Source organism: Brachyistius frenatus, unplaced genomic scaffold (genome assembly GCF_029030835.1).
Source record: "Brachyistius frenatus isolate BFR_SWC_R1_liver_20210118 unplaced genomic scaffold, ASM2903083v1 Contig_32, whole genome shotgun sequence".
NCBI classification, from domain to species: domain Eukaryota; kingdom Metazoa; phylum Chordata; class Actinopteri; family Embiotocidae; genus Brachyistius; species Brachyistius frenatus.
Window position 1 is genome coordinate 1,295,146 of NW_027210631.1, and position 26,937 is coordinate 1,322,082.

At 41.3% G+C, this 26,937-nt stretch overlaps 1 protein-coding gene across 1 annotated transcript in view; it reads right to left on the bottom strand.

Annotated features, from left to right (window-relative positions):
- Positions 1-26,937, bottom strand: part of LOC138621745 (copine-8) — an 82,921-nt gene that overhangs the window by 13,564 nt on the left and 42,420 nt on the right. The window contains exons 7-13 of the mRNA XM_069700004.1: positions 21,116-21,179; positions 18,760-18,863; positions 17,959-18,063; positions 14,741-14,782; positions 12,961-13,036; positions 8,476-8,529; positions 7,602-7,663 (exon numbers count right to left, since the gene is read on the bottom strand). Of these exons, the coding sequence (XP_069556105.1) occupies positions 7,602-7,663; positions 8,476-8,529; positions 12,961-13,036; positions 14,741-14,782; positions 17,959-18,063; positions 18,760-18,863; positions 21,116-21,179 (507 nt within the window). The remainder of the gene's footprint in view (positions 1-7,601; positions 7,664-8,475; positions 8,530-12,960; positions 13,037-14,740; positions 14,783-17,958; positions 18,064-18,759; positions 18,864-21,115; positions 21,180-26,937) is intronic.

Sequence of the window (26,937 nt, forward strand, 5' to 3'; positions counted from 1 at the left end):
GTTACAAAATATTGAGTTGCAATTGTTGAGTCACTGCTATTGATCCACATTATCAAACCTCTGCAGCTTGACCGGGATCATTTTGTGCCGCGGGACTGTCAAATTTATTGTCATTAGCTGGATGCTTCAAAAGCTGATAAGAGTTTCTGGCATCACAAAGTAAAACTTGAACTTAATACTTGACACCATCATTTATATTTAACTCAAAATGGGGACAAAGTTAATATCCAGATCAGAACATTAGACACTCTTCAAAAGGGCAACGGTATCCTCTGCATTAAGCAGACAAGATCTTGAGTGAGACTTCGGTTTACTGCCTATTTTGCGATGCGTGTTTCTGGTTGCCGTACTCATTCCGGCTCGCCTTTAAGGAAAATATACATATATTTTTTTGTTTTGTTTCATTGATGATTTCAAATCTGTTGCCTTATTTACATCTGTCGATTTGGCAAAAAAGATTGCAGGTTAACATGTTTGTTTGCATGGTGTGCTTCCTGGTAGAGAATGAGACTGTGTTCCAAATATTGTACTTGTGTACTCAATATAGTGAATGTTAGTTCGTAAGTGCATTCACGCTGTCAAGTGTGGAAACATGCAGTGCACTACAAGTAACTGGATGATACACTCAAAATGCTTAAAAAAAAAAATTTGTGAAACGGGGGACACTTTTCCACACTCAACGGTCGCCATTTTGGCTCCGTAGATGAAGTGGAGCGACTACCAACGTCAAGAATTTTTAAATTGAGACGTCAGAGGAAGCTGCAGCTGTCGTGGAACACACAAAAGTTTTTTTTATTTCTCACTAAGTGCCACTATACTGCTGCCGGCTAGAAGCAATCAGTGTGTTTATTGTCTGTGAAACAGAGGGCACGAAAACATCTTCATTTTAGGGCAAAATGCATTCAAATGTTAATTATTTCCGGTAAGAGCACAACGGCAGTGTGCAGTTTGAGACAACACTTGCCTGTTGAAATTCAAGTCTTACACAAGTAAGAGTCCTAACATGTAAGAGTACCATATCTAAGATTACTAAGAGTATGTCACTTGGAACACTTCTGTCGATGGGTGTCAGGTTACATGATATTGCACATAGCGAGCTTACTGCTCGAAGGCTTTGTCTTCCTGTGATACTTCCAACTGAAAAACAAGCCCTGTGTTCTTAAACTACTGCAGATAAAAGCAGCTGAAAGTGACTGTAGTAAATAAATGATGTCATACCGAAATGTTTTCCAGCTGCAGTTATCATACATCCCCGTGCTGAACTCACGCAATCAGATACAACACCACCTGAGGAGCATATAGGAGAGCTGCAGCCGAGCATCGCTGCGGGAACAGCTTTAAACCAGAGAAGCAGCGCTGTGTTCAGGCAGGTTAGATAACGGATTTACACTGGCACATCATCACATCAGTGAGTTTGAGAACAGGGGAGAAGAGATGTGAGCTTAGCCTGCCTTAGAGACCAAACCTCATCGTTCTGTATCCTGAAGGTAGAAGAAACCTTCTCCAAACCTTTTAAAGGCATTTACCAGCTTTATCATGTCAGGATGTTTTTAGTTGGGTTTTTTTGCCAGCCTTAAATGGCTGCAGTCCACCTCCTGGCAAATTCAACTAAGCCTTTGGCTTGAGCAGACATATTTCTCCACGCACGCACGCGTGCACACGGAAACGCACACTGTACAAAATCTAACTTTTTGTTCATCTACCAGCTACACTAAAAGCTTGTTCTTCCGTTACTGTAAATCAAACAGAAGAGAAAGAGTCAGTTTACTGATTTACAACCCGTTTTATTTTCTTCAATCTGGCTTTGTGATATATTTACACTCTAAAGGGTTACAGTAAAGAGGCACACCCTTTATCAGCACCACTGCTGGGAACCACTGAGTGCTGGTTGGCTAAGTGCCTTCCATTAATTGCACAGTGATGGCGCCTGTTCACTTTTACTTTCCATCTGAATCTGTATATATTATGTAATGTACTTAGTGCTTTTTGTGGGTTTAACACGTGTATGCTTCCGAGTGTGTCCATCAGAGGTGGGCGTATCGATTCTGCGGGATCGATACTTCGATACTTACAGGCTACTCATTTGGTATTGCATTTTTTTTTTTTAGGTATCGATAAATACAAAACGTGGGTGGCTGCATCACTTTCAAATGTATTTATTTTTTGTAAGTTTGTCATTAAAAGTTGCTGCCCCGTGTCACATGACCGTGGCAACCAATGAGACACGAGGATACAGTGAGCGAGCGCGCACTGCGCAGGTGCCAACTGCACATCATGAGCGGCGGAGAGAATGGCAGAGAGAAAACGTAGCGTGGTGCGGTGCTAGTTTTTTTTTTTTTTTTTTTTTTTTTTTTAAATCGGTAGACAAAAACACAGCATTTAAAAATGACCCATCCTGAAAGCTTCACAGAGTCAAACCAGAAACATGATGTCCAAACGTCCAAGTCCTCAACGCCATTTGTCCGACAAAAGACATTGCAGGAGAGTTTTCAGAGAGGCAAAGCATATCCAGGCACAGATGGCACAGTGATTAGCTCATGGTCATGTTTTTGGGTGTCTGTCTGGTCTAAATTCCAAAACATCTTTATCACAATCTCATTTTAAGGCCAGACACTACAGGTTAATAGAGTAATAAATTAATGAATAAACTAATAGTTATCACAGTGAAACTTCCACAGTTGGTTGCTTGAGGTACAATATGAGAATAATTAATCTATTAATGTAAGTGTAATGAACTTTTTTTCAAAAAACTATCATTATTATGAAAAATCCCATTTAAGCCATTTAAGAAGGTATCAGTATCAGTATCAGTAAAATCTTCTAACTAAAAGTATCGTATCGTTTTGAACTTAAAGTCTGGTATCGTCCATCCCTAGAGTCCGAGTATCTATTAGAAAGAAAGAAAGAAAGAAAGAAAGAAAGAAAGAAAGAAAGAAAGAAAGAAAGAAAGAAAGAAAGAAAGAAAGAAAGAAAGAAAATACTGTAATAATACAGTGCAGTGTGTGTAGGTGTGTATTTGGGGTGAATGGGAGATGCCTCTCTACCAGCTGGTTTTCTGTCAGTCTCTGATCTTCCCCAGCTGTTAAAACCCACAGTGACTCAGCAAGGAACCAATATTACAAAACAGCACAACAGGGGGGGACAGATGAGGGGGTTGCGCACCAACATTCAAATAAGCTATCTAGCAGACTGAACAGGGTGGAAACTAATATCTCTAAAATGTCTCAAAGCATCTCATACCTAGACTGCAACAAGATAGAACGCGTATGTATGAATGATACAACAACAATATGCATAATAAAACATGTTTACATTCATTTTTTTCTTCACTGACCCACTCAAACAAAGAAATTAAAAAAACAAACCACCCCACTCACCAAAAAGCTCTCTGCAGTTTTAGAAGAATAGTTTTGGTATGTACCTGTTTGTCCATGAGTGGGTCCTTGTTTTCTTTATTTCGTGCAAAACCAATGAGCCTCCTCTCACTGAAGTCAAACAATTCTCACATTGCACTCACACTTGAGTTCCGGCAGCTACGAGCCGATGGTCAATAATCGCTGCCTCTCATCGATGTTTCTCATTAAAACCAAGGGAAAATAAGCAAGCTGAGGAAAGTCATACTAACGGGAAGTTTTTATTGAAAAGTGTTGCAAGTTGAAAAACGCTCCTTTCCTGTTATACCCAAGAGCCGGGGGGGAGCCATGTATGCATGAGTGCACTGAGTGGCCTAAAAACAGCAGCAGAGGTTGTGTGATGTGAACTCTTCTGATGATAAGCAAACAGATGTTGCTGGTTGGACAGTGTGCATCTGGCTTAGAGCAGACGAAAGGAGAAGAAAGGAGGGATAAACAGCTCATACCTGCAGTAAGTCACATGAACCTATAAACATTGATTTTGGCAGACATTTAGCATTTGTGCATTTAGTAAATCCCCCAAAAGTCAAATGTCTCGGCTACTTTTCAAAGATTTTTTTTTAAAATTTTTTTTTTTTATTACAAATCTTTGTCTTCATTCTGACTCTGCTCGTCTAACTAATGATAACCTCTCAGAGCGATGAGAATACAAGTTCCCTCCTGCTTCTATTCTGATTTCAATCCTCAATTCACAAACCAAAACAAGGGGAAACAATATCTGTCACCGTGAGTGACGGGGCTGCCTTCAAAGACACAACTCAAAATGAAAGATACAGCCAACAATTCATCATTTCATCTTCGTGCTCACCAAGAGAGCCCTCTTTGTTGAGATTCACGGGTGGTACTAATGCGGTATCAAAGGGAGAGCAAAGAATGAGAGCAGCGATGCTCGGGATTGAGATGGAGCCTTCTCAAATCAGTCATTTATGCAAATGCTGCCAGCAGATCATGTTCCTAATTAGGTCCAAATGAACAATTAGCTGATTGGGTTGAAGCTGCACAAAGAGCTGCCAATCAGATGATGAGAGAGCGGCGGGGTGGAGAGATGAAAGGACCGAGCAGAGATAGAAGGAAAGGAGACGAGATGACTGGCGAACTGATGAAATAACCTGTGGACACGGTCCAATCAGAGCGAGACGCACCAGGGACTTCGGAGAAATGCACGAGGAAGGAGCTGGAATGGCGCGTTGGCGGCGTCCTTGCAAGCATGCGCGTGTTGACATTTTCACGTGCGAGTGCGTGCATTCGCGTGTCTGCGCACACTCGCACTGTCGGCCCATTATGCAATTGGGAGTCGGTGCGACTGGACCATCACAGGCCATTTAGGTTTCAAACAGCGAGACAGCACTTGGCACTTAATTTAGCAAAACAAGCATGTAAGAGCACCCAGCTCACGCTCCCAAAGCACTGCCCAAGAAAAACAAAACAAAAACCCCCCCGTCTTCCTGAGGGTTTCTAAGTGCTCTCTGACTTACAGTGCTGCTGGGAACGTGGTCTTGTTTGTAGGGAGACTTATTGATGGGATTTCTCCGTTTGCAGGTGCAACAGAGGACGTGAACATAAGTCGGGCCACGTGACGAGAGCAAACACACGCATGTCATAGGTACCTCTCTCACTCTGTCAAACTACCCACCAAGCACCTCACTAGAACGTCGTACAGCCACAGGAAAGACAACCTGCTTCATTTCCATCTAATTAAACAAATATTCCTAAAGTGGGCTAAGTCACAGAAGAGGAAGCGTAAACAACAACTGCCTTTACTGTACACAGCCTGCCAGCTACAGCGGGAATGTTACGCTGTTTTTCTGCCTCGTCATTCTGTATAAAACGTACGAACACAGAATGAGCATCGGCACTGTTGTTCCACCATTCAGCCGTTGACCGTAGTCACAGAGCCGAATCAGCTCCAGTGTAAAAGGGAGAGCCGGACTCGACACCAGAGCGTCATTTTGCATTTTGGACCACCGGCATGCTTTCTAAAATCACATGTTGGAGCACCATTGTTTCGGCTTTCTTTGGTTCTGTGTAAAAAAAAGAAAAGCCGGGATAGCGATGGGTCCTGTTACAGCAGTATTGCTTCGTCTGTCATGCTCCTGTATTTTACAATCTAAAACATAGGTTTTACAGGTAGAGGTTATATTGTGCAGAAACTTCAAACCAAGCAAGCAACCCATTGTGACGTCACTTTTTGGTTTGTGAACTGCTGTTTTAAAACCTGGAGTCTGGAGGTTTGCTTGTAGCCAGAAGGGACCATGTTCGGACGAACTGTGGAGAATCAAAGGGTTAATCTGATGGAGAACTAGTATACACTAAGCCCCGCCCACCTACAGCAGAAACCTGACTGCACCACAGGCCTTTCAATCAAACCAGACACAACACACATACAACATGGCTCCTTTTGGAGGTCTAATATCTCATTCATGGGGGATTAGTTTCAGAAGGACCAGAACACTGATAAGGAGGACAACATTTATCGAATGACACCATATTGACTTATGACAAAAGAATATTGACTTAGTATTTCATAAAAGAAGTTGATCCTTTTTAATTTATGTTGGTGGCAGAGGTGTTTTGGAGCCAGCTCCAAGTGGCCGTCAGTGGTATTGCACTATAAGGCACTTCCACACTGGCTTCACTTTTAAGACCAGGAGAGTGCATCCGTTTCTATAAACAGTTTATGGCTCAAACAAGAGAACATTTACTTGTCTTTTTGCTTTGTTATTTTTCTCTATCCAGTCCAATAATTGGGTAGTTCTCAGTCAGTGAGGATGTAGTTTTGTGTCTTAATTTGCCTAAAGTCTACCACATTTCATATATACACAGTACTGTGCAAATGTTTTAGGCATTTTAGAAGTTCAGATTCATCGCACAACACCATCCGAGAGGACGTTTTATCTCTCTAAAATTAACTCTGCAGCATGAAAATGACCTCAAACATACAGCCAGAGTCTTTTTAAACTCTCCTCAGTGACAGAAAGAACAAGGAGTCTGCATATCTGCATTGCAGTCAGGTAATTACGGAGTTGTTTGATAAATAATTCAGTACACACTTTTCCTTCTATATTTACCGCTTGTTTAGTCCAGTTACATCTGTGCCTTTTTAGCTGCTAAATACTCCACCGTGTTCTCCAGCCATGTGATGCTGGGCAGACAGCACACAGTGGCATTTTAGAGCGGCTTCACTTTAAACAGCAGCCTGCTGTTTCTGATATTGAAGCAGAGAGATGGGACATGAAGTTGTAGGTTGGAAACCAAAACAATATGTGGGGAGAAGCTATAAAACTCTACAGTGTGTTGCTTCTTGGACAGTCTTCTGGCTTTTTACTCCACTGCTCTGACCCAGTGTGTATTTTCTCTCCTGAAATGAGCAACAGCAACAACAACAAAAAAATCTAGTTGGAAAACACTTTTTTTTCCTCCTCAAAATCAGGCAATAACATCCTTAAAAACTAAAAAAAAAAAACAGTTTTCCTCTTTAAAAAGCCAGTGGGCTTTCTGTTCCACCTGAAACACACAGCTACAAGGGCAGCAAGAACAGACGAATACAGGGGCGACATATTTCTTCCGAAGTGGCATTTGCGCGCGAGCGTGCGCACACACACACACACACACACACGCACACACACACACACTCTTTTCTCTCCCTTGACAGTCTCCCCCTCTGTGAGTCTAATGAAGGCAGAGTGTGTAGGCAAGCATTTATGGTATGCCTGGGTGCACACGGTCAACCCTCCTGAGCAACATACAAACACACACACACACACACACACACACACACACACACACACACACACACACACACACACACACACACACACACACACACACACACACACACACACACACACACACACACAAGGCAAGCACCACAGCACAATGCAAGATTGCACACAAGGACGTAGATGCACATTTCAGAGTGAGCCATGTGTACTTGACTTCAGGTCGGCCCATCTGTCAGTCTCTCCCTCTCACCACCCTCCACTTCTTCCTCCAACATGCAAATGTACACTTTTCCGTCTGATTCCCTCACACCGAGGGATCATTATCTCTGGCATGGTGCAGACACTGAGTCGTGATGGGGTTATTATCGAGACGGGCACAAGCACACTCAGCATGTCAGTTCTCATTAAAAGACTACAACCTCCGTCTCTCAGTGTGGGTTCGTTGAATGTTTGGTCAGTGACCTACCCGCCTTTGATGTAGTCCAGGAAGGTGACTTCAATGTCCACCAGGAATGACAGCAGCGTTACCTGGAAATGAGAGGGCCACAATCAGCTGTAAGTCAGTGACTTTGAAGCTTCCGTTGCCACAGATGGGACGAATACAGTTATTCTTTCTGATGTAATAAACACATCAAATGGTTAAATTACATTACGCAGCATTAAAGTGTCTGGAAAAAGTGTAGTACGAGAGCAGATCAATAATGTTCGTGACTGCTCCTGATGCACACAAACGATGTACAGCACTGTGACATGGAAGGAACAGGAGGACGGTATGACGTTAATGAGGAAAGGTTGCACATTTTTATCATCATAATTTCCTGCGTTACGCACGGTCCAGCGATTGCTCTGTGAACATGAGCAGAGTGCGCACATCAAATTTTGTGTCAAACTCGGCTACCGAGACCCTTAAAATGCCTCAGGAAGCCTCACGCAATGAAAAACCTGGAGAGGCGTTTTGAGTGACGTTGACGTTTCCAAAGGGCGAAAGTCACTGCCCAAAACCTAAAAAGGTGCAACAGGTAAGGTGTGCAACCAGGTGGGTTTTGTTTGATGTTCACAGGCTGGTGCACCATGGATTTGTCCGTCAGGGTCAGACTGTCATCTACTGTGACGTTCTGAGGCGTGTGAGGGAAAATATTCAGTGCAAAAGACCTGGACTGTGGTGCGATGGGTTGTCCAACCTGACAACACGCCACTTCCTCCCACTACATGCACGTAACATTGCTGCGCATCGTCTCTGAACTTATTGATCCACCCTCGTATAGCTCTGTATTTCAGATCCAGTTAATATAACTCTATGTGTAAAGAAAAAGGACGGTGCATCTGGTTTGATGCCTTACCGTTCCAGAGTTGAGGTATTTTTTCTTCTTTCCTTTCTTCTTTGGATTTACCACCTAAGAAACACCAGATTCTCTCTTGTAACTTCATCAATTCATCCACAAATTCAACCTTTCATTTGAGTTTTATAGGGCTGCATATTAAAAAGTGGAACAGACCTGTAAATAGCTCCAACTTTATTAGAACGGAGCTAGTTAGACTTTCAGTAACATGCAGTTTTCTGCCACTTTGAGAAGGCAGAAACAAGTTGAAAACACAAAACTGATATACTGTATGGTTGGTGCTAGACTGGATCAGCCGGAGGGAGCCACGCTCTAAATTGTACGTTGATGCGATTGGTTATTTCACTGTCAACCAACTGAGCCTATTTCTAATCCTAACCCTAACTTTAACCCTCCGAGCGTTCCTCCTGCTGATCCAATCTGGCACCAGCAATAAATTGATTTGATTTTATACACTTTATTAATCCCGGAGGGGAAATTTCTTCACTACAGCAGGGGGGCTCTCAGGGGGGCTCTGCTGCAGCAGGCTGCCACTAGCGCGGCGCCAGGTAACCTGACCTGAGGTGCATGTTTTTGGATGATGGGAGGAAGCCGGAGAACCCGGAGAGAACCCACGCAAGCACAGGGAGAACATGCAAACTCCGCACAGAAAGGCCCAGGACCGGATTCGAACCCGGAACCTTTTTGCTGTGAGGCGACAATGCTAACCACTGCACCACCGTGCCGCCCAAACATGATATATATGATATTGATATGGCAAACCTTTAAGTTTACTATTTACATATCCCTGTGGATATGGACCTGAACCAACCCTTAGTTATGCTGTTATAGGCCAATGCTGCTGGGGGACCTCGTTACATGCTGAGCTTCTTTTCTTTCCTCCTACTCTTTAACTGACTCATACCTCACCATCTTTTTCCTCTCCCATAGTTTTTTCTTATTATCTGTTGTCTCTCCATTCAGTTCCCTCGCTCGCGTAGTTTCTGTTCTTTCTTTCGCAGATGTCCCGCCATGGAGCTGCATGTCTCGGCCCTGCGCTTGTTGTCTCCACCAACAGTTCTTCTCTTGTATCTCTATGCTGTCCTTTTCTCTCTCTGCTCTCCTCTCACCCCAACCGGTCGAGGCAGATGGCCGCCCACCTCTGGGCCTGGTTCTGTCGGAGGTTTCTCCCTTAAAGAGGAGTTTTTTCCCTCCTAGCTTATGTGGGAATTGTTGAATTTCTCTGTATAATGTTGTAAAGTCTTGCTGTAAGGACTTTAATGTGTTAAGTGCCATGAAATAACCTGTGTTGTGATTTGGCACTATATAAATCAAATTGAATTGAATTGAACTGAATATCCAGCAGTTGCAGAGCAATATTAAGATTCATGTGGAACCGTGTTCCTGGTCACTTGATGAAAGTCAGTCTCCTTTTAGCTCTGTTTTGGTCTCTACCAACTCCTATGGGAAATATCTGTCTCTTAAATAAATGCTCCACTATGTTGACCAGCTAATCTCTAACTCTGTCTGTGTGCTGTTCCGTGCTGCTGGATAGCATGCAGAGGATTTGTGAAGCTTTTCTCCCAAAACTGCCTGCTGCAGTCAAAAATGACCCCAATAAAGCTCCATTGAGCGGAGAAGAACTGCAGAGTGTGATAATTCTCTACATCCTCACAAGTAACAACTTTCATAAACTTGTGATGAATTGCCTGAGTAAAAACACTGATAAAAGCCGATTATACCTGGAAGCACATTTTAGGTCTGTGCATGGATTACTGGAGTTTGTGTGTCCACATGATATAAAATTGCATAGTTTTTCTTCAGTCTGTCGTGGTTATAATGTTAGAAGTAGCTAATGCTTGTCCACCCAAAATCAATCACAGCAGACTGTGTAATTTATGACTATTTAGAATTTATGCCTAAATCTGCCAAAGGAAAGGGAAAAGTGGAATCCAAATTCAATATATAAAAAAAAGAAAGAAATCCAACAGTGCTCAGCCATATATTCTTCAAGTTGTGAAGAGAATGTGTGAATATTTTATACCTCCCTCCCTCCTTCCTTCCTCCACACACACACATACTTCCATCTCGAAACCATCTTTCACCATAACCATGCCTTCGAGCAATGCTCTTAACACTCAACATGGGGCAGCTGAATCTAGAGGTGGAGGGCGGCTCTAAACTCAGTGGTGTGACTTCATGAAGATGTATTAGGACAGAGTCGGTTCGTAGACGCCCTTCTTCAGCTGAATAAAGATTCCAATGCATCTAAATGAGCTTTACTTACTGTTTTGAAATGGCAATTCTTTCTATGAACAGGGTTTTGTTTTAACTGTGGCCCTCAACTGATTTCATCTGTCAAAAAGCGACCCGCGCTCGCTAAAACATACAATCGCTCGCGTGTTAAGGAGGACCAAACAGAAGCAGACCTGAAACTGCTTTTGAATTCCAAACACTGGATCAGAGGCAGTTAAACCGGCACTTTATGGCCTGATTAAACTGTGCCAAGGTTAAACAGAGAGAGAGGACCTCAGGGAAACAACATACAAATGTGTGGATTTATGCATTTCTCCTTGGTTCACTTTGAACAGGTACAAGGGCGAATTGAAATGTGGTTTTAAAACACACACAGACACACACACACACACACACACACACACACACACACACACACACACACACACACACACACACACACACACACACACACACACACACACACACACACACACACAGAGTGCATTTAGCAGTGCAGTCATTGTCTTTGACTGCCACTTTCAGGTTGAGGAAAAACTGGTCAAGAAACAGGCCAGAAATCGCAAAATTACTATGTGTGTGTGTGTGTGTGTGTGTGTGTGTGTGTGTGTGTGTGCGCGCACATCTGAGGACTATTAGGGAAACAGCAGCTGTTTAAAATGACAGTCCCTTGTGTGATTTCCTCTCAGTGTGGTACTCTGTTAATCAAGAAGTGTTGACTCTTCCTAGGAGAGGATAAGCCAGCAATCCATCATAACTGTCTGTGTGAATGTGTGTGTGTGTGTGTGTGTGTGTGTGTGTGTGTGTGTGTGTGTGTGTGTGTGTGTGTGTGTGTGTGTGTGTGTGTGTGTGTGTGAGAGACAGTAAAAGTGAAGCAGAATGGAAAAGATTACTTTTTCTTTCTACCAAAGCTGTTAAAAGTTTGTGGGTTGTATTAAATAAGTCGTATGACAGCTCTTATCAGCATCACAGTTTATTATTCATCACAACAAGTTTGATATAATAAGTGAGATTATAGAGAAGCTGCAGCTCTTATTTAAAAAAAAAAAAAGTGTTTAAATTACACTAAACATAAAAAAACATGTTTTTCAAAACTTATGCTGACTAGTAATTTGGCAAATTATTTCTCCACACTTTATTTTTATACTTACTTACTTTTTTTTTAGCATGCATATCAACTATATGTGGTTCTTATTTAAAGGTTCAATTCACCCAAATCCCCTAAAAACTAATTTCCCCTAATTCATTTTCCCTTTATATCTTAGCGTTTAGAATCTTGTTTTATTGCTTTGATTTTAAGATATTTGAGGTTGAGATGTCACTCTGTCAGCATGGAGGGCTTTGGTGGAACTGGGAACCTTTGGGTGTGGCAGCACCATGAAAAGCTTTTTTGTGGACATTGGATATTTTTTACTTTGATGTGGGATGGATCAGTCCGCCAGCATTGTAGCCCAGTATCACGCCAAAACGTGTAATACACCACCAGAGGATACTGTGTCAGTGTCATGTTTTACTTTGCTTTGGCATAATAATACACGTACGACCAGGGTTTGACTTGGTGAGAAAGCTCCATGGATTTCTTTATAGAAAACCTTTTTCTAACCCTGAAATGGTCGTTTTCGTGCTTAACCCCAACCAAGTTTTAGTTCCAGAAACCAAACCTAGTTTTTTTTCCTCCTAAACTAAACTATGTGGTTTTTCACGCTTAGCAGAAGCAAAGCCTGACACTGACACGGTATACTGTGCTGACTGACAGGTATTTTACTAAAATTACCATCCCTATTCCTGCATGGTGTGGATACTATAACAGTAATACTGCTGGTCTGAAGTCAGATATTCAAACATCTGGTTTTGTCTGGTTTTGACATGATTAGATAAACAGGAAGTAGATGCATTGTGTTTTTTATCTGTCAATTCCAACTGCCTCGAGCTAAAATATTTAATTTCTACTCTTAAAAGACTTTAATGGTTTTTATTTTTCAGTTCACATCCTCTAAATCTGTATTTACATGACAACAGTAGCATTTTCACTGGGTCTTTCTTTTTCCTGTCAGATGTGACAGGCAGGAAATGAAATAGCAGTTTAGTTTTACTGTCATTAAACTGCTCCAACAACTGTGTGTGTGACCTACTGTCCTCTACACTGGTCTGGATAGGAGACCCAGCTTTTAATTGAACACAGCAACACGCCTGCACATGCAAACTCACACCCACACACACCCACACACACACACACACACGTGCACGCACCTCATAGACGTTGAACTGGCTCTGTCCTCTGGATAGTTCTCTGTAGCTGGTGCTGAACTCTCCGATGAAGTCATGGCTACATGAGAGAGGTGAAGAGGAAAGACGGACGACGGAGAGAGACAGAAAAAGAAAGTAATGTCTGACAATATGACCCATTTTCTTTTTTTTAAATCCTCCCAACATGTCCCAAAACATTGATTTAAGTCCCAGCAAAGACACCTCGAGTTTAAGTGAAGGCAACAATGACGAGGTTTGTCGTTAGTGAGTATTAATGCAGCTTCACCTCACTTCACCCAGACAGCTTGTTAAAATTGTTTTGAATTCGTGTCCCACTGAAAACCATTCTACCAAAACGACTCTGCGTTCCCTCAGATCATGAGTGACACTGAATACATTAGAAAGTATAAAGAATAGAGAACTAACTCCCTGTTAAACTACAGCTTGACATGTCATGCCCTGTTCTTTCTGTCTGGCTGTCAGCAGCCAGAATCCAGACTCATCATTAAGCAGTCAATCCATGACGATGTTGCACTCAGCTCCCTTACCTACTGAAAAACAGACTGGTGTTAATGATGTGCGACTTGGATTAGATTAAGCGTACGCAGGAAGCTAACGTGTTGAATGTTAATGTAATCAAGACGACAGGTAATAAGGAAATGCATTGCTGTCTATTTATTAGCGATTACTATCTACGAGGTATCAGAGCATATCACATTAAATCTTTACAATAAGCCCTTGTGCTCCTCACAAACAAATTGGTAACACAGTGAACATTATTTTGTCTGCTTCAGGTGAGATGAGCTACATCTGATCCAGAAAGTCCAACTGGAGAAATAAACCCACGAGTTTGAAGGTTCATCAGATGCCAAAACGATGAACATTTGTGTCCTATAATATAATGAGGAAAGATTTCACTGCTCTGATAACATGATCCCACAGTCATTGTACCTCTGCCGTAACAACCGTGGCGTAAACAGTAGAAATACAGAGTTCATGTAACTAATGCTGAGTCTTGTTTTGAGTATCAATATTTGCAACAACATGAATGATTTTGGACATATTTAATCTGTTCTTCGTACATTAGTACATGCAGTTGATGTTTCTCTGCTGCTGTTACTTTAACAATATTACACTGTATTGCATAAAGAGTTCACGCAACAAATCTGTCTGTCTGTCATCAAAAGCAGTTGTGTGTTTTGCAAATCCCTCAGAGGAAACTATTCAGAAGAAGACTTCATGCACTACATAAATCACAACGCAGGGCTCATCCCCGCATAATAGCAAATTAACTGTTTTTAATAATAACTGGAATCTATATTGATGTCTGTGAAATGATGCGATTTAATGTAAGATTAAAGCTACATAAGTTAAAATCAATAGATTTTTATCTTCGTGGGCGGGCCGATTGAGTAGAGGCTACGTACTGCTGTTGTTCACTGACACTGATGTGATTTACTCCTGCGTAAATGAATGGAGCAGAAATTATGCGTTTAAAAACAAAAATGTGTTGGTGTGGATGTAGCATAGGTATCAAAATTTGGTACCAAATGGCAAGGCATTTTTTAAATTATCGATACGACCAAACCAATTTAATCGGTGCCATAAAAGTATCGAAGTTTGGTCCCCTGTCTTAATCAGAACCAAATTCTGTGTGATTGCCCTCCTGTAATACGCAGAGGTCTTATTCAGATGCATCTAGATCTAGCAGCCTGTTTTTTTTAAGGTTATATAAAAGTTGAATTACAATAATAACAATAATAATAATAAAAAGAGGATTTACCTGCCATCTCTGTCCCAGTCGTACACCTCAACCTTGATCGTTCTGTCAAGAGGAGAAGAAAAGAAAAACAATCTTATTTATTTAACTGACATGTGGTAACTTTTTATATTTCTGAAGTAAAAGCTTAGTTGCACCATGCAACACATTTAAAAAGTCAAACACAGCGTTGTGAAACAGATGTTGTGTCTAACACGTAATCAGAAGAATGCTAATTTCTTGTGTCGACGTTGTCATGGAGCTTTTAGGAGAAGCAGATCCATTCTGCAGCTTATCTTTATTCCAACACACTGTCTGCCTGTCAATGTATTTGCCTCCTGTAATGTGCTCTCCTCATCTTCAAATGCACCTATTTCTGCACCCTATTATAGCTTACGAGGAAATTAGAAGAAAAAAAAGAAAAAGAATAGCCTGCAAGAGGTAGATACGCTGCGCTATCACTATTTTGTACCAATATCTTCAACAGAAGGGTCATTTCTCTTTGACAAAAGCAAGAGGGTGATACACAGGGAAGGAGAGGGGTGCGGCGAAAGGATAATAGAAGAAACAGAGAATTAAAACAGAGATGAAAGGCACTCTGCAGGAGAGAAGGAAGGAGGGAGGGAGGGGAAGGGACGATGATGTAAAAACAGTCGTACTCTCGGTCGATTAAATGTCAGTAGCAAGTAGAGACGAATCGAAGTCTGAAGAGTGTAAAAGTTTTACAACAGACAGTTGTATTTCCAAAATTTCATATCAATTTGTTCCGACCGTACAACTTCGACAGCTTTCTAAAGTACCTAAGTGGTATCTCATTTAGAGTCGGAGCCAAAAGCGCACTTTCCCATCTTTCAATTTGAGAAGGGGTGGAAACACGAACCGTCATTAATGAGCTTCAAAGATGCCTGCAGAGTTAGATGCACATTTGAGGAAATGAAGCTATAAAGGTAAGGAGTGGGAATCAGCCGGCTGATAATGACGGGCACTCGGGGGATGAATGCGTCTCCTGGTTGGCGTCACGAGATAAACCAGTGTGTGCAGAGCTGTCCGCATAAACATCTGCGCACTTTCATGTGTTTATGTGGCTTATTAAATCTGAGTTCTGCCACATGTCAGCGGGAAACATCTCATCAGTCGGAGCTTTGATGATGTAACATGAAACTGACAGTGATTTCCCTTGTTAATCTAATGGCCACGCTGCGTGTGTGTGTGTGTGTGTGTGTGTGTGTGTGTGTGTGTGTGTGTGTGTGTGTGTGTGTGTGTGTGTGTGTGTGTGTGTGTGTGTGTGTGTTGCAGGAGTGAACACAGAGCCATCAGAGCACCAGGGAACAGAAAGATACAGTTGTCTATTGTTTGCCAGCTTGAGCTTTTCCTTATCTCCTTTCCCAGACTCGGACCTCAATGCATGCGTGAGTGTCTGTGTTTGTGTACTGCGTCTGCAGTCCACCGTGTGTTTCCTGAGTCTCCCATTGATAAGACACGGTGTGACGCAGCTCCTCCAATGGGCTTATTGGACCAAACTTCAGATCAATGTTACTGTCTGCTAGCTCGACTGAGTTAAGCCCCATTGTGCGCTTCTGTGTGTCTTTTTTCCACCACACAGCGGCTATCGACACAGGAGACGGACACACAGGGCTGACATAAGAGAGACGCACTTTTACCTACTTGTTGTTTTCTCATTCAGACTTGGACTTCTCCTCAGAGGTAAAAAGAACCAGGTGTCCAGAAATTAGAAGGACGACTGTCAGTGACGCAAAATAATTTAAATAGCTGAAAAATTCTTGAAATGGAAGTCAAATGTATTTTAGGAGAGAATATTTCAATTAAAACACTTTATTATATAGGTCTGTACTTTTGCATCATTTGTTAATAACTCCTGAGATGTTTCCTGGTTGGTAATTAAAGGGAAACCACACGCTGTGCTGAGTTTGAACACTTACCAATTAATTATTCCCAATTAATTACGAGTGCAACCTGAAGAGTCTTTTGGTCTGAGGATTTTTTTTCCTGTATATACAATTCAAGCTATAAGTGGTATAATGTTTCCAATAACAAATAAATAATGGATGAAAATGTATGTTACATGGACCTTTCATTTGATCTATCGGCTTGTACAGCTGAACATGAAAACCCTTCAGATAGATAACATCATTTTAATTTGACCACCTATCAACGGTAAAACTGACGTCTAGTTTGTTCCCTCCAAGCTCTTCTACTACTCGCCTAAAATTTGGAGAAACCTCTCTCCTAAGTGTTTACATGTCGAATATGTTTGATAGAAATATCAAAATAAATTCTTGCCTCCCGTTAAATACTTGGATTACTGCCAGTTGTTTAGATTCATTCATCTTTAAACTCTCTCATTTCCAGTTTATTTCCCAGCTTGACTAAATAGTTCACAGAACAGCGAAAACATCACATACCACAAAAAGAGCCACTATGATCAAAGGCATATTAGAGCAAACAGAGAAAGTGTGTTAGGGGGGCAGGATGGCACTTGTTATTTTGGTACCAAAATAAATGCTGGGGGCTGACAGTGAAGGAATACTTTGCTTCTTGGCTCTCTGCTTCACTTTAAGCTGGTATGACAAGAGGATTACAGAGAGCATACATGTGGATGCATCATTGAGTTTACGTTTATTTACTTTTTATTGACTTATTATTGTAAAGACCTCATGTATGAGGCTCACTGTTTGCATCCCAGTCAGAGGAATTGTATTGAAAATGTCATGATGACATATTTTATTTGAAATGACCCCCGTATAACTATTATTCTTTTTTAGGGTGACTTTGTAACAACTGACCAGGGCCTACAGATGAAAAAATAGCCTTTTGGCATATTTACAGCAATGTCTTACCAATGTCCACCGTTCCTGTGAAATAAACTAACAAATAAATAAACAAAATGATTAATAATATCATATTAATGTGAATGTGCCTAATCAACCCATATATATTATTATTAAAAATAATAATAATGTTGTGTGATTATATAAACAGATGATAGGAGAAAAACATCTTTACTCGTCCACAGCCAGCCATGTTATGTTTTTTGTTATTTACCCTGAACAGGTCATTAAACATTCCAGGAACATTCATGACATCAGAGGGGCATGTAGTACCGGTATGACATCAGTATGTTAAACACTGAAAATAACTGGACCGGATGATTCAGATGGTTGTCTTGGTTGGTGCATTTGTTTAAACCTGCCGTAAATATGTCGAAGAAAAAAGAGACTTGCCTGTCGTAATCACCATTGCAAAGAGCCCGAACTGGGATTTTAAAGGCCTGCCACACGGGGTTCAAAGTGTTCTTAATCACCTCTGTCTTGTGGCAAATAGTAAACCTGCGGAGACAAGAAGGAGAAGAGAGCGTTAGAACAGTAAAAGGGGGGAGAGGAGGAGGAAATATATTAGAGAGGAGTGAGAGGGCAAGTAGGAAATGAAATGGAGGGGCAGAGGATGTAAATTACACACACACACACACACACACACACACACACACACACACACACACACACACACACACACACACACACACACACACACACACACACACACTGAAAAGAGAAGAGGTCATTTCATTAATCCATCGGCAAACTAGTGGACTTGGTATCTTCTGTCCTCAGAGCACAAGGTCTTATCTGACTTGTAACACACTGCGGCGATGCAAGAGAGTGCCAACAGAGCTGGATCGAACACACACACACACACACACACACACACACACACACACACACACACACACACACACACACACACACACACACACACACACACACACACACACACACACACGCACTGCTTTTGTTGTATACCTCCTGCTCCCACATACACACACGAGCATTCGCGCGCACGTCGTGCACCTTGACATCTCCACATGTCATTCACACACATGCTTAGACAGGCAGCGTGGCTTTTGATCTGAGGCAAATCAATGAAGCCAATTTCCTTTGGATGCAGGGAAGGATTAACCCAAACATGAAAGGGGAGACCGAGGGATGGAAAAGGGGGTGTGAGGGGAGAAGGGGAGGAGAACTCACGTGCCGTCCTCGTTGCTCCTGTAGAAGACCAGGAAGGGGTCCGACTTGCCGAAGAAATCCTTTTTGTCCAACTTGTTTCCACAAAATTGCATCATTACCGATTCCTAATGGGAAGAGACAGAGAGGAAAACATTAATAAATGAATGCTTCCTAATAAAATTGTCTATTGGTCCAGATAGGCCTGCAGCTCCATCCCCAATTAAATCAGTTATAAATCAATCAACATCATTGTTACATTACATTACGTTTAGCTGACGCTTTTATCCAAAGCGACTTACAATAAGTGCATTTCAACCATGAGGGTACAAAACCCAGAACAACAGGAATCAAGAAAACACAATTTCTTCAAGAAAGCCAAACTACAAAGTGCTAAAAGTAAGTGTCATTTTAAGTGCCATTGTTGTGTATCTATCCATACTGTCACTGCAAATGTCAGTGGAAGTCAAATTGTTTTATGGTGAATGTACAGTATATAATCACATCATCAGACCTCTTTCATCCTCACATATAAAAGCTCTTTCAAACAAGATGATTTCTGGCCTGTTGAGGCTGCTCCTGGTGGAAAAGTTGGTCTCTTCTCATGTGGAGTTCTTTCAATATGACTACTGAATGCTGGTGAAATAGTTCAGAAAGAACTGCTTTTCATTTGATTATGACAGACTGAATCCAAAAGCTCTTGTGTTATTGATGACTTACTGGCTATTGAGCTGCTAAATGCTCCATTATGTTCCCCAGCTAGCTGCTAACTTTGTCCTTTGGCTGTTTGGTGGGGCAAGAATTGTAGAGAAAGGTTTGTATTTAGCTAAAAACAGCTGCATGCTGCACCTGGAAATGGGGTTGATGAAAGGGGTGAGAGGAAAACTTGTTGGCTGTAAAATCAGAAAAACAAGCTCGACGATAATACAATGATTTGTGGAGCTGACAGAGAGAGAGTTATATTGTTTCTGTAATGCCATCGAGCCTCAGAAGTGATTAAGTGTGTGCCAAGGACAAAAAAATAAAACACCTATGATGACAGATGAAAACCAAATTAAGGGTAAGATGCAAATAGAAGAGAAATATGTTTTATTGTATTATATTAACTAAATGGAAGTTAAGAAAACAAAACATTTTTCTCGTGTCTTTTCCGGGGGTTAAGAAAAGGCTTTTTATTTCTTCTATTGCCGTATTTGTATTATTTAACTTAACATTTAAATTATTAAGAGTATTACTTATTGATTTCAGTTGTGTTTTCGAAATGTATGATCTTTCACTTTGTTTTGTGGGTTGGGAGACTGCATAACACACTGCTGTCGTTGCCAAGTTTCTCAGTTTACTGTCATAATGTCTAAAAGATGCCAGTTATCCATATGAATACAACACGTGTCACCTAAAAAAAAAGAACCGAGATGCAAAAAAAAAAAAAAGTCAACAGATGCTTTTAAGTGCTTTTTGAGTGTTAAATTATGTAAATTGGGATTTTGTTCTCTAAAGTTTCATGAAATATTCAAATATTCAAACAAAGGTCAAAGTGGACGCTGCATCTCACGCCACTTGAACTTCTCGTAAATTCTGTTAAAGTCCAGATCTATACTCCCTCCGGAGTTAGGCCTTGAATCCTCCTGATAGAAAAGCTTCGCATACTTTTAAAAATTAAAAATTTCAGAGAAGGAACAGAGTTTAACAATAGACAACCCCTCCAGGATTTAAAGGATGTTGTGATCAAAAACGTCTGATTTTGAAGCAGTTTTACAGAATTTTTTTTTAATGCTAATTGCAAAATTGTATTTGATGATTTTGCAATAAAATTATGGGAATTGGAAAATTACAAATTGAGGTAAAGACTAATTAAAAACATTTTCTTAAAAAGTCCAAAGTAATCACTTCCCCTGATATAGAGCATACTGTACAATACAGAAATAGCTGGAAATATTTCAGTTGTCATCTTTTTCATAATTTCTGAACTTAAAGAACAAAGGGACTCAAAGCAACAACAACAACAAAATCCTGAGTCATAAAAGTGATGCAACTTCACAAAACAGACTGCAATGCAGGAAACGAGGAACGGATGAAGAGCTTTGTTGACTGAAAATAGTTGTTGTTGCAAGTTGCTTATGTTGATGAAGTAAGTTTTGTTTGGAAAGGCTCACTTTGTACTGTAATGCCTTCATCAGAGCTTCTATTGAGAACCTTTATGAAATCCCTTGAATTTTTGAAAATTGCAAGCCCTGTGTGATTGTATGAAATTTGAAACAATTATTGTGATCTCAAGATTGCAATTTCCTGGAGGGATTTAATCGATACAGTACAAAGACAGCGACAAGGATACACGTACAGATAAAATGAACTTTTATCATCGACAGTTTCTGACACTCACCCTGCAGTTGTTCAGCTCCTCAGCTTTCACAATAATGGTCCCGCATTTCTTCCCTGGGATGCCGCTGTAGACGACACAACAGAGCCAAAAATCACAATCACATGGACAAAGTATGTGGCATGACCACGTGGTTCACATCGGCCCTTCCTTCTATTTCTCTGTGGTTTTCCATCCATCCATTCATTCTCTTGCGCTTATCCGGGATCGGGTCGCGGTGGCAGCAGGCCAGCAAGTTGGCCTAGAAGTCCAATAACTGAACAGTATTCATAGGGTTCAGATCGGGCAGGTCCGTTCCTCCCAATCACACCCCGCCAGGTTTCTCCGTCGTTGCCCACAACAGCGTTGAAGTCTCCCAGGAGAACTATGGAGTCGGTAGGCGGCGCCCTTTCCCAGGACTCCCCCCACCGACACCAAGAAGGCCGTAACTCCATAAGCAGGAACATCGGAGCCTTCCTCCCCGCGACCCGCAGGCGCATGGAGGCGACCATCTCGTTCTCCGGGGAGAACTCCATCACGGCGGCACTCAGCCGGGGGCTCGTGAGTATCAACCTCGCTACCAAGTCAGTCATTTCCTCTCCTTTTAGCTCTGTTCATCAACCCCTGATGGAAATATTTGTCTCTTCAGCTGCTAAATGCTCCATTATGTTCCCCAGCTAGCTGCTAACTTTGTCAGAAAAACAAGCTCGACGATAATAAAATGATTTGTGGAGCTGACAGGGAGAGAGAGTTTTTTTTGTGTCCATCACAAGTGACACGATTTTAGATTATCGCAAGTAAGGGCAGACAGTTAATGTCTGAAATGTTTATTGTACCAGCAGAACATAGTTAGAGTATGGTGTCTACGCTCCGGCTTCATTACATCACATGATTACGTACAGATATTGTGGAATGATGGAGAAATATCTTAAACCTGCAGGTGGATGCTTTGGGTGGTAAAGGGACTGAAAGCATTCGCAGCAGTACTGTCACGGCAGCAGTGTTGTTGACACGCAAAGGGAGAGATGGGAAATCTGTGCAGCTTACGTCGACTGCCTGAACTAAATCACAAGTGTCGCTGCATTAATCTCATCTTTTTTCAATATCAATTTACCGCATATATCAGAATTCATGAAAACTCAAACCTGCATCATAATCGACACCGAGAAATAACATTTGAACAATCTGTTGCATTTTGTACGCTTCAGTAGATCAGTCGATGAACTGCAGCAGTGCATCTACTCTCATTACAAACCTCAGACCTCTACGAGTAGTTAAAAGAAGCTATCCACACGTGGGGGGATCAGCAGGTTGACATAGTGTCCCTCAGCTGCTGAGAGATCCTACAATCCATCGTGAGAGAGCCACCAGGCAGAAATTAACTCAGGCAGTCATTTAGGCTGCCCTTAATTGGGGTCAAGGACCTCAGCGTGAATGTAATTCAGGTCGCCTTTTAGGCCAGCATGAGAAACTGAGGAAAAATGCTTTTGAAAAGGCAAATTTATCAAAATGAAGTTGAGGAGCCGATACTTTGCTTTAAGGAGCTGAGAGCTTCTTTTTTTTTTTAGACCTACAAAAGCACTATGCTTCTGTTAGAAATCTGAAGATGAGAAGAAAAACTGAAATGGCACTTAACATGGAGAGGTTTTCTCTTTATAATTTCCAGACAGCACATGGAAGTGGGGTCAGATCATTTGTATGCATTATGTGTGTGAAAGATATCCAGAATGAAAAATTATAATTAAGACTGAGATAGTGAGGAAAGGACATAGACTTCTAATTGAAGAACACCTTCTACTGCAATCATTTACTTCTGTGACTGAATCTCTTCAAACTGTCTTCAGTTCAAAAACAGTTGATTATTGTTACTGAGCACCAGTCTGATAAGACAGTATCAAACTCTGCTTCACTACTGCCCAAACTAAAGAATTCCCATTAGATATTGTTACTCTCAGGAGAAATTACCGTTAAGAGAAACTTTTTCTGCAGGACTGCACAATTAACCATTTTTTAATTAACCAATTAACAATCATGCCTTTCTGCGATCTCCTTTCTAAATGGCAAATATTCTGCAGCATTTTCATTCTGGACATCAGCTGTGTGTGTGTATATATATATATATATATAAAAAAGTACACACTCTCTCCCTCAACCAATAACAATGCAGCATTACACCATGTGATGCAGAGCAGCAGAAACCTGCAGTAAGGAAAAACAAAATTGACAGCAAGCAGCAGAGCTACAAGAAAAACTACCAGACATGGTAAAGATTTGGCAGAGTAGTAGGTCTACGGTTTATAAACTATGTAATTTTCTTTGTCAGGTTCATCAATGACAATCAATTGTGCTGGTAAAAAAAAACACCTTGATTCCTGATTTTCCCCCTTGGATTCGAAGTGTCATCATTGTGTGATAAAGGGTGCATGCATTTCTTAAGCTAAACTGACCGTAGCTGTCGGGTAATGCGTCCCATGTTATTTCACCTTAGGTCATAAAATGAGTGAAATTCACAGTGTCAAGGCAAAACGGCCTTAAAAAGAATCTTTTGGGGTAAATTTGATTGTTGGCGGGTAGGATGAACTTGGCATAACACCGGTCCTGTATCAGGCCCCATTCGATTTTTGTCTTGTTTTGTCATGTATCAGGTAAATGAGTGCACTAAACATTTAAAAGAGAGAATCGTGATCTCAATTCTAAGCAGAAAAAAAAAAAAAAAAGGTGCTTCTCATTGAATCCAGAATGGTGTAGCTCTACTAGATGCCATTAGTATGGAGATGATGTGATCAGGGAAGATTAGAGCAAAAACAATTAGGCAATACTGACACTTCCTTTAGGAGTTATTATTGATACTTCTGGATAAGATATTTATGCCGTTTAGTTCATGCTGTTCACATGTCCCCAGGCATTTCATTTCAGCAAAAATTGCAGTCTAGAAATGCCAATAAAGCTTCCAGCTCAAGTGACTAACTGTATTTTAAGTAGGCGAATAGACACAGCAGAGTCACTCTTTATACTGAGACGGCATCACTTGAAAAAAGTTTGGCTTGTTTTGCTTCACCATGGGTGATGCAATGTGAAACATGTATAGACCTGGATTATTAACATCCTCTCATAAATGATTTCAACATCTGGATGATTGACTGCAACTACAGATGTGCTTGAGCAAACCGAGCTCTTCTGGTAAGACTATTGACACCCAAAGAGGACTTTATCTTCATTACAAACTCAAACAGCCAATCAACTACATGAATATCAAATTCAATCACAGGTTAAAGTGATGCGTGAGAAGCGTCAAGATATAGCAGAGCAACTTGTCTACTGCTTTGGTTCCATAAAGGTTTTTTTTTTCCCAAAGACAAACAATATGTCAATATTTACAGTTGACTCTCATAGGATTATTTTACAGCTGTCAAGTTCCATTTATCCACATTTCAAGGACGACCTTCTTTTTTTTTTACATGCTGTTCTGTTTTTACTCTGTGGTCTACAGTTAAACAAAAAAAACAAAAATCTGGAATATGTGATAGTTATTTGAAAAAAAGACCAAAAATGTAGTGCTAATCAAAAATACTGGATGGGATGGGTCACGGTGGCAGCAGGTTGAGCAAATTAGCCCAGACTTTCCTCTCCCCAGCAACATTTTCCAGCTCTTCCTGGGGGGTAGGGGGTTTCCGAGGCGTGAGATATATAATCCCTCTGGGCTGTTCCAGCTCTACCCTGGAGTCTCCTACATGCCCAGACAACCTCCAGTGGAAGGTGCCCAAGAGGCATCCTTGTTAGATGCCCCAACCACCTTAACTGATGTCAACTAAGGAGCATATTGTCAAAAGTGTTATTTACCGATAAAATTTTTTTTTTTAAATTTTTGTTTACTTGTAGCTCACATCCACACCAAGCAAACATTTTACTTAAATAAAATCTGTAAACAAGTGCTTGAAAAATATAATTTTACCCGCTTGTGACCTATGATCCTGAAGCCAGTGCTCCAAAAGTATTTTTCATCCAGAAATAAAATACACTTGATATAATTAAAGCTATCATTTGCTGTCAAGCTCAGTTTCAGTAGGTCTCTAATCAAGGAGATACAGCTGGTAATGTGGTAGTCAAAGCTGTATTGTATACATGATTTTTTTTCCACCAATGGCTAATGGGAGCTCTCATTATAACTGCAAATCAACTTATTTTGTCCTGTTTTTTGTTAGCGTGGGTTGTGTGTTTGCACGTCCCAGTTGCAACGACGAAGCAAAAACTTTTTACAAGCAAAAGAAAGACTCGGTAAAACTCTCCGTCACTGCCTCGTCCCTGCTCCCCGTCCCCACTCACCCACCTAATATTTCGGTCTCAATCATGTCATCTCGCCGCAACAATATGCAGGGATAAATGGTTCGAGATGCGCACACCCAACACAAGCGGCCAGATTTTGTGTCGCTATGACAACTCTGCCGAGCCAGGCCCCCCGCGGGGGGCTCTGGAATGGGATTCCTCTACTCATTATTTTCCTAAACGCTCGCTGTCACCGCACTGATTCTCAGAGAGCCGCGGTCATTATTCTGGCTCAGAGATCTGCCTTAAAATGATAAGTGGGTGGCAACCGAAACAATTTTAACAACTGAATAATGTATCTCGCGGGTTTGCCTTACGGACAGACGCATAGCTCTAAAAGACACGCAGTACGTGACAAAAGACAAGAACAAACTCTCAAACCTTTCATAAAAACGAAAATCCATGCCACACAACCTGAACTAACCTGCAGTTTTGGTGCGTGTATGAATGTTTTGGTTATTTACTGAGCTTAAGCACCAGTTTATGGTAATGCTACTCACATGCTTATAAATGAGAAAGTAAACATAACTCCACATGTGGAAAAAATACAGTCTTTAACTGCTATTTTTCTGTGTTTGGCAGATTGATTGATTTTAATAAACAAAACTCTGAACATTTTATACGAGTTCATCCGCACTCTCGCTCTAACATAAGGTGCTTTCCTCCTTTTAGTGCATCAAACACTCTAAAGTTGAGACGTGCTTCAGGAATATCTCCCTGCGCGTGTGTGTGTGTGTGTGTGTGTGTGTGTGTGTGTGTGTGTGTGTGTGTGTGTGTGTGTGTGTGTGTGTGTGTGTGTGTGTGTGTGTGTGTGTGTGTGTGTGTGTGTGTGTGTGTGTGTGTGTGTGTGTGTGTGTACATGTGTGTGTGTGTGTGTGTACGTACATGTGAGGAAACACTGTGAATCCTCTAATCAAGACGCACGGATTTGCAATCAGTGTCTGGTGAGAGACGCCTAATTAAGTCTGGGCCGCTTCTGGGCTGCAGTATAACACACATGCATGTCGCTGTCATTATATTTCCTATGAAGGTAGAATATCTGGATGAGGTATCAGCTGTCATTATAAAAAAGACAAGGCTCCGTCTATTCTTGCTCATGTCACGACCCACAAAAATACACAGTCACACACACACACACTTTCCCCTGAAAGGAAAGCTCATAACCGCAATTCTCTTTCACAAAAGGAATACTGACATCAAATCTATGTCACATCAGAGGCAGGTAGAGACTTTCTTTGTCCTCCATTTACAAACGCTTACAATCAGGCTTGTATTCATCAGTGTTTGTTGGTGTGTGTGCGTGTGCGTGTGTGTGTGTGTGTGTGTGGTATCCGTTCTTGGCTCACTTGTAGCTAAAACCGCAGCCTACTTGGCTCTTCAATAGTTTACCTGGGCTTCTCGTGAACCCTCTATCCACTTCAAACACTGAGATCTTGTTTGTGGGAATAAAACACAGTCAAAAACTAGAGTGGGAAATGTGTGTGTGTGTGTGTGTGTGTGTGTGTGTGTGTGTGTGTGTGTGT